At 53.2% G+C, this 17,369-nt stretch overlaps 2 protein-coding genes across 3 annotated transcripts in view; both read left to right on the plus strand.

Moving 5' to 3' along the window:
• Positions 1–17,369, plus strand: part of LOC131413192 (polyadenylate-binding protein 4-like) — a 264,794-nt gene that overhangs the window by 195,355 nt on the left and 52,070 nt on the right. The gene's annotated exons all lie outside the window — the stretch shown is intronic.
• On the plus strand, positions 900–13,762 carry MFSD2A (MFSD2 lysolipid transporter A, lysophospholipid). Of its 2 annotated transcripts, XM_058553774.1 has the most exons (14): positions 900–1,105; positions 2,583–2,714; positions 4,469–4,593; positions 8,845–8,968; positions 9,087–9,165; positions 9,523–9,680; positions 10,139–10,229; positions 10,348–10,469; positions 10,673–10,756; positions 11,334–11,417; positions 11,514–11,626; positions 12,079–12,222; positions 12,314–12,490; positions 13,305–13,762. In XM_058553774.1, the coding sequence occupies exons 1-14, from the start codon at positions 1,013–1,015 to the stop codon at positions 13,366–13,368; spliced, it is 1,590 nt and encodes a 529-aa protein (XP_058409757.1). In that variant the 5' UTR covers positions 900–1,012; the 3' UTR covers positions 13,369–13,762. The 2 variants fall into 2 exon arrangements, with proteins under 2 accessions (XP_058409757.1, XP_058409758.1); XM_058553775.1 differs by lacking the exons at positions 900–1,105; positions 4,469–4,593 and having other exon boundaries at positions 2,627–2,714.

The raw sequence follows: 17,369 nt of genomic DNA on the forward strand, positions 1-17,369 counted from the left end.
CCTTCTGGTAATTTTTGCTGAGAGGGACAGAGCAGGGATGTTAAGAGGGAAGGCTTTGGAAAGGGACAAAACCTTCCAGGCCTGGCTCTGCCATGTAACAGCTATGTCACTTCTGTGAGTCTCCCTTTCCTCAGCTGTAGAATGGGGATGATAATAGTACCACCCTCATTTGGTGGTTGTGAAAGCTGAATGAGATTATGGTAAGCATGGAGGAAACTCTCCATAAAAGGCCGCCGTTACCATCATAGTGAACTGTGGTCCCATCTCCTCTCCACAACTTCCTTCCTGCCAGCAGGGGCAGTGACTGGGTAGCCTCATCTTTCTTTTCCATTGCTGAGGGCCCCAAAGATGCAGGAAGAGGGAATGGCCTGTATTGGGGGATGAGAAAGGGGCAGTGGCAGGAAGAGGGAATGGTTGGTCTTAGGGGATGAGAAAGGGGCATCCGTTGGTAAAGTGCCAGCGCTACATCCTCCAGGTTTGGAGGAGGGAGAGACTGGACCTGACTCCAAATTTTAAAGGGGACAGGGGCTTCCGAGCCCCCACCTTTCCTAGGCCTGGAGGTCAGAAATCATGGGGTGTAGGCTCGACTCAGGGAGAACTCACTCTAGGGGACCTCGGGCAGGTCACTTTCAGCCTTGAGCCTCAGGTGGGACTCCTGGCCTTCTCCTCGGGTTGCGAAGAGCACGCGCAGGCGGATGCCGGTTCCAGAGAATTGGGGAACGTGGCTCAGTGGCACTGAGCGAACAGGCGGCTTGGGCAGGCGGGAGGGCCAGCGGGCGAGGGGATTGGTTGGAGCCTGGGCATCCGGGCTCCGGGATTGGTCGGATCGGAGAGGGCGGGGCTGAACCTTTAATAGGCGCGAGGGGGTGTACTGGGGAGTGTGCTCCTCGCTGGCCTGCCTGCCGGGTTTACCAGTGCGCGGCGACTACGACGGGATCCCGGGCGGAGCGGAGGCCCGCGGAACAGAGTTGTATCCCGGGGTCCCGGTCGCAGGCGGCGTGGCCCACGGGTCATGGCCAAAGGGGAGGGCGCCGAGAGCGGCTCCGCGGCGGGGCTGCTGCCCGCGGGCATCATTCAAGCCGGTGAACGCCCGGCCCAGGTGAAGGTGAGGGCCTGGCACCCCGGGTGGAGGGCAGGGGTTGGAGGGCAGGCTGAGATGGGGGCGTCGAGGGAAAGGCCTGGTTCTGGTAGCCCTTGGGCTCACCGGGGACAGACGGGCCCAGGGGCAGGAGAGGGCCCAGGGGTGTCCTTGGGGGCAGGGGGTGATGGAGAAGATTTGTAGGCGCCGGCGCCCCCTTTTGCCCACTCCTATTCCGCCTCTCTGCGGCCCCGCCAGCAGCTCCAACGTGGTGCCCGTCTCTGCCTAGCAGGTTTGCGTTCTCCTGTGTCGAGCGGCTTCGGTTTGCCCCCCCCGAGAAGCCAGCCAGACTCCAGAAATCTGGGAAACCCCCCTTGGATCCCCATCTCTCACCCTCTACTCCCCACCCCCACGCCTACACGTGAGCCTCAATTCTACTTTGCGGGCAGCTCAAGTTCATTCATAAGAACAGGGGCTCTGCTCTTAAAGGAGCCGCATGCCTGAGGCGGTTGTGTGAGTGTGGCTGTTGGCGCGGCGGCCCGGAGTGCTTTCCGCGTCTTGTGGTGCTTTGCGCGTCTTAACATTTGGCCCCATCCCCAGCTCTCTGGACATAATGAAGGACCGAATGAAATCAGGAGACCCCAGGGAGAGATCCTGGGCAATAGATATCTGCCTGGGAGGTGACTGCCTTTTCCTTTTAATTTCATTTACTGATCCTTGGAAGGAGCCGGAGTGAGCAGTTATGCTGCTACCATGCATGAGTAATCTCTCCTTTCCCTGGGCAACCTCAACCTCCCTAGTGCTCCACCCAAAGAGGGCCCAGCCCTGCACCTAGAGGACTTTCCTCCCCACTCTAAGGTCCCCTAGGAACTGGGGCAGCAGGGACGGGGAGAGGGAGGGTAGGACAGCTCCTGGGTTTGCCTGAAGCTCTGGCTGCCTATGGAGGCCAGGGACGCCCAGGGACAGATGGAAGGAACAGCTGTCCCTGCAGCCAGCTGGGCTCGGCCCCTACAGTTCTCTAGAGCCCTCACCCAGTAAGCAGATGGGTCCTGGCCTCTGAACCTGAACCAGGGCGGGAGCTGGAGCTGGGCTTAGGCAGCTCTTGGAAGCAAGAGGATTTTCAGGTTGTGGCAGTTGGTGCCGGGCGGGGACAGGTCCGCTGCTGGAGCATGCTCCCCCTCCAACTTGGGAAGGAGTATGGCTGAGGCCTTGGGGGGAGTTTTTTAGGGATAGTGAGCTGATATGTCCTCAGAATCTGGGGGGTGAGAGTGGGGGTGTGGCTTAGGGGCAACTTCCTCAGTATGGATTCCCCTTTTCCAGGTTCCTAAGAACAGAGAATACCTTTCTTTTCTTGTGGGAGAGGTGATCTCCCTGGGTGGGAACAGGGCAAGGCAGACTTGTTCCTCCTGGCAGAGTTGACTGGAGGGATGGTCCTGCCTCTGAAATCTTCTAGGATGGAGGCTAGGATCTTGAGCCTCCTTTCATCCTTTCCTCTTCTTCACAGAAGGAACCGAAGAAGAAACAACAGTTGTCTGTTTGCAACAAACTTTGCTATGCAGTTGGGGGGGCCCCCTACCAGGTGACGGGCTGTGCTCTGGGGTTCTTCCTGCAGATCTATCTGTTGGATGTGGCTCAGGTGAGTAGGCTGAGCCTGCCAGGGCTCCTCCGGCATCCCGAGGTAGGAAAGACTAGGGACTCCCCGGTAGGTTCATTCAGTTTTCCCCGTCTGTGAAAAGGGACTGGGAATCCCTACTTTTCTGCTTCTCAGAGTCACAGTGGATTAGAAACAAGAAGGATATGGAAAGTATCCAGAAGAGGAGTCTATCTGCCCCAGGAGTCTTAGCTGGCAGGGTCAGGCAACTCCTCCTAGCCTGGCAAGAGCAACAGAGCCTGGAGGGTAGGTGGTGGTGTGAGGGAGAATGGAGCCTGCTCGTGATGCTGTTCTTAGAAGAAACTGGCACACCATGTTCCTGGCTGGACAACAGTTAGCTGGCTTGCCTCAGGGGTTGGTGGATGTTGGCAGGCTTGTGGACGAGGTGCATCCCACCTTCCCCTGAGGAGCAGAGGCATGTCAGTGGGCAGAGGGGCCCTCAAGTGCTGGGCTAAGTTAGAGCGCCCCAGTACACAGGGTCTTTGACTGGGAGGGGTACTTAGCGTGAAGCAGGGTTCCTCTGTGCTTTAAGAAACCTTGGCCAGCAGCCTGGCATCCTGAGAATTCACCTTGTCTGGATGGGAGAGTGGGAGGCTGAACAGCTATGGCTATTGGGGCACCCGCACTGGGCATCTTTTCTGTGTAGCAGCTAACTTGGCAAGCAAAGCATCTTTGTTGTATCCATTTATAGGTGGGGAACACTGAGCCCCAGAAAAGACAAATGACTTCATTTAGCTAGTTTTTTTTTTTTGTGTGTGTGAGGAAGATCAGCCCTGAGCAAACATCTGTGCTGATCTTCCTCCACTTTATGTGGGACGCCGCCACAGCATGGCCTGACAAGTGGTGCCTCGGTGCACGTCTGGGATCCGAACCTGGGCCGCCAGCAGTGGAGCGCGAGCACTTAACCACTACGCCACAGGGCAGGCCCATTTAGCTAGTTTTTTGAACCTGGGCCGCCAGCAGTGGAGCGTGAGCACTTAACCACTATGCCACAGGGCAGGCCCATTTAGCTAGTTTTTGAGTAACTCCCATGGGCTGGGCCCTGAGTAGGGTACAAATATGAGGAACCTGCAGTTAGTGTAAAACTGTGTTGTCGGGAGTGTTAGGGTTGGGAAAGTCAGATAGAGGAGACTGCAGTGTGGGAGAGGCCACCAGCTTCCCTACTTCCTGGAGCAATAACAATAGTAAGATGGATAGGAAGAGTGCAGAGAAGCTGTCTATTTGGGCCTGGAAGGTTTGGGGGGAGGTGGATAGCTTGAGTGGGTCTTGACAGGCCACTTTTTAAAAGCATCTATAGGCTCCTTTTTCCACATCTGAGATAAAGCTTGACCTTGTAAGATAGGGATCATAACTCCCATTATACAGATGGGGAAATTGAGGCCCACTGTGGTCACTCAGTAAATGCTAATCCTAATACCAGGTGGTTGGGGGCTCAGGGCTGTGAGAGGGAGGCAAAGAAATGATTCTGGATTCATTTTAATTGATGGGAGTGTTTTCAAGTGGAGGGGAGGACATAAAGGGACTGATCTGGGAAAGTTTCTAAGGAGGCACACAGTGCTACTGCTATCAGAGAACTGTTATTGTTGTTATTAACAAAGCAAGTGAAGTTGCTTAAGGCCTGGGTGGGAGCAGCACAGGGCCTGGCTGAGGCTGGGAGGGAGCCCCTGCTTTTGCCTACCTGTAGGGTTGAGGTGGGTAGAAAGATGAACAGGTTGTCTTTTGCCTCTTCCCCATTCTAGGTGGACCCTTTCTCTGCCTCCATCATCCTATTTGTGGGCCGAGCTTGGGATGCCTTCACAGACCCCCTGGTGGGTTTCTGCATTAGCAAATCCTCCTGGACCCGCCTGGGCCACCTCATGCCCTGGTGAGTAGAAGAGGCCCCATTGAGGTGGCAGAAGGCAGGGCTTCCGACATGTCTACCCTTTGGTCCTTTCATCTGGCTTGTCACAAGCTGGGGGATGAGGGGAAGGAATGATGCAAAAACCTGGGAGTCAAAACCCCAGCCAAGGCCTCAGCTGCCCCAGGCATGGGCACTGGGACACCCTTCCAGTTCATTCCCAGGCTGGCCATATTTCTAGATGGGGCAGCTTCCCCCAGCCCAGGCCCTGTTGCTCCGTAAGGTCCATTCTCTTCAATGAAGCTGGAATTCTGACTTCTCCCTCTCAGTCACTTCCCACAGTGGCAGAGGTAGTACTGCATAGTGGTTGCGAGGTTACACTCTGGAGCCAGCCTGCTTCAGTTTGAATCCCAGCTTCACCACTTAGAGCTGTGCAACCTTGGGCAAGTCACTTAACATCTCTAAGCCTCAAATTTCTTTATCTGCAAAATGGGGATAATAATTAGGCCTATCTCCCAGGGCTGTGGTGAGGGTTGAATGTTTCTTTGTATGTAAAGTACTTAGAACTGTGCCTGGCACATATTAAGTGATATATAATTTGGCACCCCCTCAGAGTGGCTCCTGGTAGGGCAAGGATGGGCGGTAATAGCAAGAATGGACTAGCAGACCCACAACCTCTTGCCCCTCGGATAATGTGAACTTTTTCCTTGGTACAAAGTGTACACTACTCAGCCTCAGGCTATGGGGCAAGATGGGAGGAGGTGGTGCCACAGATCAGACAGCAAAAGGAGACACACAGGACAGGCTGACAGGCCGGGGCTCTGGTTCCCTCCAGGACATCCTGCTTGGTGAGGGGGGGACCTACCTCTTTCATCTCCCGCCCATCCAGGCTCAAGTGGGCGCCTTCCTGCCCCAGGGGCGCCCATACCTGGTCTCCGGCCTTCAAGGCCTTCAAAGCTCTTCCCGCAGCCCCCGCCCCCCGACAGTTTCCTTTCTCACGAGGCCCCCCCTCCCACCCAAATCCCGAATCCCGCCAGCCCCTGGCTAAGACCCAGATTGGGGCCTTTGATCCTGGCTTCAGTGAGACTAGGAGGCAAGACAACCTGCTTTACCTGGGCAGGCTGCTCAGGCTGGTGATCCCAGAGAGCCAGCCCGTGAGGTACCGGCCTCCCTGGTAACCAGCGGGAGGCGGGGCTCTGCTGCCACATCTCCTCATGAGGCCCAGCCAATGGGAGGCAGCTGTTCTGGCCAGCCCAGTGCAGCAGCAGCCTGGATTACTCCCGGTTACATTCGGCTGAGGAGAGGATGGAGTGTTGGACTGTTTGGCGAAGGCTGATGGAGGAGCCCTTGTTCTGCGGGCATTCGGGAGGGGTGGAGGGGGGCAGAGAGGGAGAGCAGAGGAGGCCCTCCCTGTGGGAGGTAGGATCTGAGGGCCTCTTGCTGGGCAGGTGTGGCAGCTGGCTTGGTGAAGTTGCTGAGGGCCCTGCAGGCTGGTTTCTGATTTAGGGCAATGTCTGTATACATGTCCTCACCTGCCTGGGTGGTAACTCCTGGTGATGCTTCTTGAGTGGTACCCCCACCCCTGTGCCTGAGTGCCCCTGGATCACTCATGAACTGAGGCTTTGCCATGTGTATATGTGACTCCTTCCTGTCCATACCACCTTTAGGACCTGGGCCCCTCCTCAGGCCTGAGACCCAGCACCCTGACTCTTCTCAGTGTAGGAAGAAGGGTTCATGAGCCCTGTGACCCATGTCTCTTCGCGGGCCTCAGACCAGCCCCTGCCTTCAGCTGGCATTTAAATCCCCCCCTTCAGACCAGGAAGACTTTGACAGACACTTTCCCTGGAGTTCCCAAGGCCAGCCAGTGAGAGGCAGGGTATCAGCAGGCTCACATGAGGAGGCCGAGATGCTGCAGGGCTGGGCCTGAGCTCTTATTCCCAGCCCAGTGCTCTCCGCAGCTCCCGGGCTGTGGGCTTGTACCCTCCCACTGAGCTTTCCTGGTGTGATAATCACAACAAACACTTACCATGTCCCAAGTACTATCCCACATTTTAATATCATAAGTCTCAAAACTACTTCAACCCTATGAAATAGAACCAAAGTCCTCATACTGGCCTGTAAGACTCTACGTGACCTGTTATTGCATTTCCTCTCCAAGCTCATCTAATTCCATCTCCCGTGCTCCCTCCACTTCAGCCCCACTGGCCTCCTTACTCTTCCTCAGACCTGCCAGGCACATCTCCTGCCTGAGGGCCTTTGCACTGACTGTTCCCCATGCTTGGCACAATCTTGCCTCAGACATCTGCAAGGCTAACTCCCTCCTGTCATTCAGGTCTTGGCACAGATGTCACCTTCTCAGTGAGGGCTACCCTGTCCACTCGGTTGTGAATTGCACCCCAACACTGCTAATCCCCTGTAGCCTGATTTATTTCTTTTCTCCATAGCACTTAATCTCCTATGTTATATAATTTTTTTCTTATTATAGTAAAATATACATAACATAAAGTTTACCATTTTAACCATTTTTAAGTGTACAATTGAGTGGCATTAAGTACATTCACATTGTTGTACAACCATCACCGCCAGCCATCTCCTGAATTTTTTCATCTTCCCAAACTGACACTCTATACCCGTTAAACAATAACTCCTCATCCTCCCTTCCCGCAGCCTCTGGCAACCACCCTTCTACTTTCTGTCTCTGAATTTGACTACTCCAGGTACCTCAAGTGGGATCATACTATATTTGTCTTTTTTTTTTTGGCTGGGAAAGATTTGCCCTAAGCTAACATCTGTTGCCAATCTTCCTCTCTTTTTTTTTTTTCCTCCTCCCCACAGCCCCTGTACATAGTTGTATATTCTAGTTGTAGGTCCTTCTAGTTCTTATCTGTGAGCTGCTGCCACAGCATGGCTACTGACAGACGAGTGGTGTGGTTCAAACCCGGGCCGCCAAAGCAGAGCGTGCCGAACTTTAAGCACTAGGCCATGAGAGCTGGCTCGATATTTGTCCTTTTGTGTCTGGCTTATTTCACTTAGCATAATGTCTCCAAGGTTCATCCGTGTTGTGACATGTATCAGAATTTCATTCCTTTTTAAGGCTGAATAATATATATAACTTTTATTTTTATTTTTTTATTTTTTTGTGAGAAAGATCAGCCCTGAGCTAACATCCGATGCCAACCCTCCTCTTTTTGCCGAGGAAGATTGGCCCTGGGCTAACATCCGTGCCCATCTTTCTCTACTTTATGTGGGATGCCACCACAGCATGGCTTGACAGGGGGTGCATCGGTGCATGCCCGGGATCCGAACCTGCGAACCCTGGGCCACCCTGGGCCACCGAAGCAGAGCACGCGCACTTAACCATTGCGCCACTGGGCTGGCCCCTATAACTTTTTAGTTACGTGTATTTTTTTGTTTGCTGACTAGAATGTGAGTTCCACAAGGGCAATGACTTGTCTGCTTGTTCACTGATGCATCCTAAGTAAACAGAACAGTGCTCAGCACAGAGGTGGCACTTGAGTATTTCTTGAGTAAATGTTGAATGGAAGGTCAGTGCTATTACTATTCTCCAGATGAGAAAATGAGCCTCAGAGAAGTTAAATAACTTGCCCAACACTGTTATTTATAGTTATTTTGGTAGAGTCAAAATTAGATCCCTGAAGTGTGGCTCCAAAGGCCTTTTAACCACCGTTCTCTGCTGCCTGTCTCTCCTGATGACATGAAGTTAGTCCATCCTGAGGTCTCACCACTAGTGATAGTGTGGGGCTCACAAGTGGGGGGCGACATTTGCCCCCCTTATACTTATTTCATTAGGCCTCTCCAGAAGGAAAACCTTCGCCTGGAGTTGGCCTCCCCAAGCCTGCACGTGTGCACCGTGTGTGTGCGTGTGTGTGTGTATGTGTGTGCATGCATGAGAACACCAGGGTGAGGATTGCTCCTCTCTGCCTCCCTGACCCACCATCTGAGCTCTTGGCCTCCATTCTCAGCGCCCCCATCCCATAGGAAGCCCCTGCCTCTGGAGCTCTCTCCCCTGGGGAGATGTAGGTGAGACTCAGGGTCTGACCTCATGTTCCTTGCTGAGGATTTCAGTCCAGGGGCCCTGTCCCAGGCTGCCCTTCCAGGCGTGGCCATCAGCCTCTTCCCAGAGACCCTGGGGTGGGTGGATTCAGGGGAGGAATTTCCTTCCTGGCAGGTACCCTGTGGGGTTACAGAGCAATCCAGGCTGGGCCCAGGTCCTGGGGTTTTGGCATCCAGCCCCCAATGAGACCTCCCCGTTCTCAGGATCATCTTTTCCACACCCCTGGCCGTCATTGCCTACTTCCTGGTCTGGTTCGTGCCTGACTTCCCACAGGGCCAGTTCCTGTGGTACCTGCTTTTCTATTGCCTCTTTGAGACACTGGTCACGGTGAGTGTGGGCACCTCCCCTGGTTGTCTGGGGGCAGGGGTGAGGGCAGTCCCTGGGGCCTCCAGGGTTGGTGCCCGAAGCCACGTCTGACTGGCCGAGGGCCTCTCTTCCATGCCAGTGTTTCCACGTTCCCTACTCAGCTCTCACCATGTTCATCAGCACAGAGCAGAGTGAGCGGGATTCTGCCACTGCATATCGTAAGTCTCTCCCCAGCCCACTGATTCCACCCACCAGGGACCCTGGGTCAACTGTTCCCTGACCCTCCTGCCACATTTCTCCCCTTGCTGGAAGTGAGTGTGAAACCATCTTAAAAATAACTCAATCTCTTTATTGCTCTGGTGAGACCAGAGAGGTGCAAAGACTAGCCAGAGGTCACATAGAGCAAGGCGATGAGTTTAGGCCAAGATGCTATCTGCCCCGCCACCCTATACCCACCTGACTGGAGCTGCTGCCATCACCTGGGGCTAGAGCTGGGCTTCTCTCCATCTCACCTTCTTCCCTGGGGACCCACAAGTCATGAGCCCCCTCCAAAGGACCTCCTTTTCACTGCTCAGGGATGACTGTGGAGGTGCTGGGTTCAGTGCTGGGAACAGCGATCCAGGGGCAAATCGTGGGTCAAGCGGATACACCTTGTCTCCAGGACCCCAACGGTTCTGCAGTGGCCTCGGAAGGTGCCAATCGCACACACAGCACCACCTCACCCAGAGAAACGGTGAGGCTCCTGGCAGGCAGGGATTTGGGGAGACGAGGAACGATGGGGTGGTTTGCAGTTATCCTCAAAACAGTCATAATAGCTAGTGTTCATTAGGTGTCTGGCATTTGATACACAAGCTGTTAACATGCCTACTTTGCAGATAAGGAAACTGAAGCATCAAGAAGCTAAACAATTTGCCCAGGGTCATAGAGCTCATGAGTTGCAGAAACTGGATTTGGGGAGATTTAAACTGCGCACTCTCCGACTCCACAGCCTGGCTTCTTAACATTTTGTTCCTCTGGACTTTGCCCAGGCTTGGGAAGCAGCAGCAGGCCCAGGATGACATTACCATTTCACAGATGGAGATAGTGAGGCCCCCAGAGAAGAAGGGACTGGTCCAAGGTCATTGAGTGGAGCTACTGGGAGTTGGGATGAGATCAGACTGTCTCTCTCTGTCGTCTTTACTCCCTTTCTAGCAAAATGCATACCTGCTGGCAGCAGGGGTCATTGCCTCCATCTACGTCATCTGTGCTGTCATCCTGACCCTGGGCGTGCGGGAGCAGAGAGGTGAGGGGCCCTGGGGAAGGGTACAGGCCCCAGCACAGGGTGGCTTTGTCCCTCCGCCTGGGCCCCAGGCTTTGGGAGGGGCCTCTGCTCCTTCCTCACTGTCCCCTCTGGCCCCCAGAACCCTGTGAGACTCAGCAGGCTGAGCCGAGGTCCTTCTTTCGGGGCCTCCGGCTAGTCATGAGCCACGGCCCGTACGTCAAGCTTATTGCCGGCTTCCTCTTCACCTCCCTGGCTTTCATGGTGAGTGGGCTCCTGACATGCTCAGCCTTGGGAGGGTGCGTGTGCCAAGGACTCAGGTTGTGGCAAAGCCGGAGGGATAGGCAGAATGGGGGTGGGATGAGCAGAGGTCCCTGGAGCATGGGGAGCAATATATTGGGGAGGCTCAGCCCCAACATCACGTCTTTCCTTGTGTTTCCTTCCCCCTCTGCTGCCCCATCCCCCAGCTGGTGGAGGGGAACTTTGCCTTGTTTTGCACCTACACCCTAGGCTTCCGCAACGAATTCCAGAATCTGCTTCTGGCCATCATGGTGCGTGTGGGGCCCCGGGGGTGGGTAGGCAGCCTGGGCTAAAGTGGCATAGGCTGCGAGATGGTTCTTGGGGTAGTCAGGGGACGTTTCCCAGACTGGCCCAAGGTCGTGAAGGGAGGAGGGAGGTGTCTCAGAATATTTGGTTGGACCTGACCTCCAATTGCTTAGGTAGGACTGTGAAAGAAAGAGTTTGGGTACATATTTCAAAGCGTTATGTTGTACACCTTAAACTAATACAATGTTATATGTCAATTATATCTCAATAAAATTGGAAAAAAAGAAAAGAAAAAGTTTGGGGTTGGATGTTCAAGTAGAGAGCGTAGCAAAAGCAGAGGTGCGGAGGCCAAGAACTTCAGAACTTTGTGCTCAGCTGTGCTCAGGGAGGCAGGAGATGTGGTTGGGACTAGCTCTCGGCTCCCCTGGAGGGCCATGAAAGGTGCCTGCAGCTTCCCCACTGCCCAGATGATGTCATCTGGCTCTCTCAGGCAGGGCTGGGAACACCTTTGGGGTTCTGGGAAGGGCGGGAGGGGTTCCCTGGCTCTAACCCACTTCCCTCACCCCCTTTGTCCATCCACAGCTCTCAGCCACATTCACCATCCCCCTCTGGCAGTGGTTCCTGACCCGGTTTGGCAAGAAGACGGCTGTATACATTGGGATCTCAGTGAGTGGCTGAAAGTGTAGGATCTGGGCTGGGTTGGGGGTTGCTGGTGGGAGCCTCCCAGCTGACTCACCTTCCTGTCCCCACCCCCTCCCGTAGTCAGCAGTGCCATTTCTCATCTTGATGGTCCTCTTCGAGCATAACCTGATCGTCACATACGTGGTAGCTGTGGCAGCCGGCATCAGTGTAGCGGCTGCCTTCTTACTACCCTGGCAAGTATATACAGGCCCACCTATATAGAGTTGTGTTGCCCAGCCTCCCACCCCCAATTCTGAAGCTCCTTGGGGAGAATTCTGTGGAGGCTTCTCTTCCTGTAGGCCATTCTGTGGGTCCAGGTTGGAGGTGGGTCAGGTCTTCCCCATACAGTTATACAGGTTGTGAACTGTGCAAGAATACCTACTTAGTATAGGAAATGGGACTAAAATTTGGTCTGCACGCTACTTGCCAAGCTGAGCACCTAGAGAGGGCTACTTCATCTTGGAGGAAGGTGCCTTTTTTTCTTATTCACAAAAAGTTGCCATCTCCTCACTGAGCTGTGTGCCTGTGGGGCTGCAGAGTCTCCGAGGGCCACCTCTTCTCGTTGACACAGAGGCGCTGTACGGGCTAGTGGGGGCCCGGGGTTGCTGGGTGGGTGGGTCCTCATGGCTGGCACCGTTCTATGCAGGTCCATGCTTCCCGACGTCATTGACGACTTCCACTTGAAGCAGCCCCACTCCCGTGGAACCGAGCCCATCTTCTTCTCCTTCTATGTCTTCTTCACCAAGTTTGCCTCCGGAGTCTCACTGGGCATCTCCACCCTCAGTCTTGAGTGAGTGGGGCAGGGGCCTGGGGCAGTGCTGGGCACGGCCAGGCCCCAGCTGTGCCATCCTCATCATTCCCCTGCCCACTGGGTCCCACAGCTTTGCCGGGTACCAGACCCGTGGCTGCACCCAGCCAAGGCGTGTCAAGTTTACACTGAAGATGCTGGTGACCATAACTCCCATAGTCCTCATCCTGATAGGCCTGATGCTCTTCAAGCTGTACCCCATTGACGAGGAGAAGCGGCGGCAGAACAAGAAGGCCCTGCAGGCTCTGAGGTGAGAGCAGGGAGAGGATGGAGAGGTGGAGGAGGGGGCATCATCTAGTCTAAGCCCTCCACTCGGGCCTCCTGTGGCCAAGTCCAGACTCCCGCACGTCTGCCCTTGACGGCATCTCCTCTGCCCCTTCCCGTGGCCCATTCACAATAATGGCAGCTGACATTTCCTGAACACTTAGCTGCATGCCAGGTACTGTGCTGAGTGGTTTTACATTTATTATTCAACAAATACTTATGGGAAGCCTACTATGTGCCAGCCATTGCTCTAGTGAATGAAACAAACATCCCTGCCTTCAAGGGGTGTGCATTTTAGGGAATGTGCATTCCTGATCTCCTGTAGTCCTTCAACAAGCCTAGGTGTCAGAGATGCTACAATTCCCACTCTGCAGATCAAGAAACTGAGGCTTAACTGGGAAGAGTGACTGGCCAATAAGGGGTAGAGGTGGGGTTTGAGCCCCGGGAGGGCATTCTGACTCCAGAGCCTGTATTCTTCACAGCTCTCCTGGCAGGCAGGACCTCAAGTGTGGCCTGCGCCCTGCCTTTCAGGAGACAAGCAGGTAGGGTGAAGTGAGTCATGCCAGCCCATCAGCCAGCCCGGGCCAGAGCATAGTCCTGGGGCTTGTGAACAACGAACAGATCAACCAGCAGTTTCTGGGCTGAAAGCGGGAGTGAGCGAACTATCTGCGTCCTGTGGTTTAGACTTGCCTTAGAGCTGGCTAAGACTGCAGGGCCCAGATCCCATGAGCAATGAGGCAGGTCGGGGCAGGGGACGGGTAAAGGTGCTTCCTTCAATCTGTCTCCTCTGGCTGTTGCAGGGAAGAGGCCAGCAGCTCCGGCTGCTCTGACACAGACTTTACAGAGCTGGCCAGCATCCTTTAGGGCTTGCGGTGTTGCCTGAAGCTACCATGCACAGGGCCTGGATCACCAGGGCACATGAGGAATCCAGGCCTGCTTGCCCGCTCACTGAACATCTGGTGCCAGGAAGGGAGCCAAAGACTCGAGAGTAAGCGGCCCAGGACACCTCCTGTGCCCACTGTGGGGCAAATCGTTCATACAGCTGCCCGCCTCCCCTCTGCTCTCCCATGGGGCCGAGCCCTGGGGCTGCTACTGTGAATATGCCAAGGACTGATGGGGCCTAGCCTGGAACACTAATGTAGAAACATTTTATACAGAGACTAATTAATAACTTAATCACCATGTACATAGCAATGTGTGTATGTATATGTCTGTGAGCTATTAATGTTATTAATTTTCATAAAAGCTAGAAAACAGAGCTGCCTGTTTCTGTCTTTGTCCTCGGCCACTCACTGAACACTTCTGTGCTAAGACTCTGATAGTAAGAGCGAGCACTAAGCTGCAGGTGCCCTGGGTGGGGAGAATGTGTCTAGAGGTGTGATAACAGCATCAGCTAACCTTTACTAAACACCTCTCTGTACCAGGCACAGGGTGGAGGCTTCACGTTCACTTGGCTGGTGTTCTCACTTAATCTTTGAAACCATTTTGCTAAGTTACAACTATCTCCATTTTAAAGATGAAGAAACTGAGCTCCAGTATAGAGAGGGACTTGGCTCAAGTCTGGAATTCCATCCCAGACTTGTGAGACTCCAGTACCTTCACCACCACCCTCCGCTCCCCTGCGTCTGAGAACGACCGACCAACTGGCACACAGATGGCTGCTCTGCCCAGGCCCGTGCGCTGTGCTTCCCGCCCTGTGCTTCCCGCCCTGCGTGTGCCTGAGCATGTGGGGCTGGCTGTGCTGGTGCAGACTCGATGACTAAGGCCCGGTGGGGTGCTAGAGACCTGTTTCTCCACAACTGTTAATGACAGTGTTGGAAGATGAGAATGTAACTGTCTGGGTGTGTGTGTTGGTTCAAGAAGGGTCTCACCACTGGTGTGTTGGTGAAAAACCACCTCTGGTGGTGAGAAGGGTGGCGGGAAAGTCCTAGTTTACAGCATCTGCCTATTTCCATGGCGTAAATATTCCCACCATAGCCAATTTCAAGTTACCAGTCGTTGTACTGTCTTGTAAAATTCCTGAAAATGTAACAATCTGCTCTCACAAGCTGGTAGGAGCTTGCCCCAGCACATCACTGGGTTTCACACACTTAGGCCAAGCTCCAAAAATCAGAAACGCAAAGCTGACAGAGTCAGGGCCTACTAGTCCAACCTATTTATTTTATTTATTTATTTATTTATTTTTTTAAAGATTTTATTTATTTATTTTTTCCCCCCAAAGCCCCAGTAGATAGTTGTATGTCATAGCTGCACATCCTTCTAGTTGCTTTATGTGGGACGCGGCCTCAGCATGGCCGGAGAAGCGGTGCGTTGGTGCGCGCCTGGGATCCGAACCCAGGCCTCCAGCAGCGGAGCGCGCGCACTTAACGGCTAAGCCACAGGGCCGGCCCCAACCTATTTATTTTATAAATGAGGCCCAGAGAAGAAAGTGCGTAGAATATTTAGGCTTGGTGTTTACTTTGGGTGTGAGGCTCCATTTTTGCTGAGGAAGTTCTGCCAAGCCACTTTTATAAATTTATACTAACAGGCAGTGTTATACATGCTTAATAAATATCAATTCAATTAGTCCTCCTAACTTCCCTATGAGGTAAGTATGTTCTTATCCCCATTTCTGAGGCGCAGAAAAGTTAAGTAGCTTGTCCAAGATCATCAGACAGGAAATGGAGGAGCTGACATTTGAATCTGGGCTGTCTAGGTATAGGTCCTGGGCTCTTAGCCACTCCTTTAGGCTGTTATGTGAACCAATATGTTTGCCACCACCAAGCCAGGTCCCACCGCCTTTGGTGCTGCCATCTCAGGGTCAGAGGCTGCCTGGGCAGGTCAGGAGCCCTGGGCTCTGGTCTGGCCTCCGTAGCTGGAGCACTCGAGGACTCTGAGATAATGTTTGCAGAGGTGCACTCACACCTCCCCTCTCCCTCCACTCCAATCATTAACCACCAAATCCTGTCTTTAAAACAGAAAAATTATTTTCAATTTCCTAACCACTCAAGCTTGCTTCTTTCTCATCCCTACAATTACTTACCAGGTCTTATCTTCTCTCACCCTGATGATTAGACCAGCATCCTCACTGGCCTCTGTCTTTGATTTGATCTCACATTTCTTCTGCAAACTATTCAAGATAACCCAATAACTCTCTTGTTTGGAAACCCTTCTGTGAGTCCCCACTGCCCTCAGGAGGAAGTTCAAGACCCCTGCTGACCGCCCCAGATCTAGATGCAGCCCTTTGTGCAGGCACCTGCCCAGCCCCGAAATACACCTCTGGCCTCTGGTTCATCCGGCAGACACGAGTCCAGTGTGTCTTGGCTCTAGCCTGCCTCTCTAAAGCCATTCCTGGCCCCCTGCTCCATGCCCCCTTCATCGTGGTCTCCCACACTGAGCCCAAGGCCGGGCATGGAGGGGTGGGGTGGGGCATGTGAAGCTAAATAAACATGAGCTTTGATGAAAAGGCTTTGTGAGCCCTACCCAACTCCCACTGACCCACTATAATGCTTCTCTCTCGGCCTCAGTTTCCCCCAACTGTACAATGAGGATTTGGAATTGAAAACCCTTGCCTCTCTCTAGTTTCATGCTCCCAGAAAATTGCTCTCTTCCTTAAAGACCCACTGCTGACTTCTTGGGGGATGATCTGGGGGTGGCATAGATGGGGGAAGTGGGAAAGCAATCTGGGATCCTAGAAACCCCCTGGGTCATTCGCTACTACGTGTCCTTTCTGGACAGCTCATACCTACTCATCCTTCGGCAGAGGTGTCATCTTGACTTCCTCTATGCTTGAATCCAGCATTACTACAAAAAATCCTGCCTCTACCTCTCGACTCTCCTGCTGCCCTCAGCCATGCCAGTCACACCCCCACACTCCCCCAACCCCTGCTAAGGACCAGGTATGGCTTTGGCTCCACCTGCTGGAAGAGAGGGGCAACACCTTTTCAACACCTTCCAATAACAGACAAAGATCTGTCATTGACTGGCTCTGCGACCTTGGCTATCCATTTATAGAACAAATATTTATAACGGGCCTACTATGTGCCATGCACCAGCTAGGCTCTGAGGATAGAGTAGTGAACAAAATAGAGCTTACATTCTTGGTCGGACCAATGACAAGTAAATGGACATATAAATAAGATAATTTCAGATTGAAATAAGCACCATGAAAGAAAGAAGCAGGGTGAGGTAATAGAGGGGACTGGCAGGGAGGCTATTTTAAATTGACTGCTCAGAAAAGAACGTTCTGAGAAAGTGTCACTTGACTTGAATCACAAAGGAGAAGTAGCAGACATTTGAAGAGGAGGAAAGCATTGCAGGTAGAGGAAACAGCTAGCACAAAGACCTCAAGGTAGAAAAGAGCTTGGTGTATGTGAAGTACTGAAAGGAGACAGTGCAGCCAGAGTGTAGTGGACGAGAGGGCAGGTGGTACGAAGTGAGCTTGGAGAGGTATACAGGATGCTCCAGGGCCTTGTAGCCCACAGCGAGAGTTTGAATTTTATCTTGAGAACAGCCAAAAAGCCATTGAAGAGATTTAAACAGAGAAGTGATTTACATTTTTAAAAAAGGAAGGCAGAGGCACATGGCACGGGGCTTTATGGGCCATGTTAAGCATGTTGGTCTTTATCCTAAGAGCAGAGAGAAGCCATTGACAAGTTTTAAGTAGAGGAGTCATGTGATAGATCAAAAGTTGAGAAAGATTGTATCATCTGCTTTATGGAGAAAGGATTGAAGGAAGCGAAAGTAGAAGCAGGACAACTAATGCAGAGGCTGCTCTTGTAATGTTCTGAGGCCATGAAAAGTACCAGACTGGGGTGCTGGCAGAGGAAATGGAAAGAAGACAAATTTGGCAGCTGGTTGGCCTGGATTATTGAGAGAGAGGGAGA

This window comes from Diceros bicornis, chromosome 13 (assembly GCF_020826845.1).
Source record: "Diceros bicornis minor isolate mBicDic1 chromosome 13, mDicBic1.mat.cur, whole genome shotgun sequence".
Taxonomy (NCBI): domain Eukaryota; kingdom Metazoa; phylum Chordata; class Mammalia; order Perissodactyla; family Rhinocerotidae; genus Diceros; species Diceros bicornis.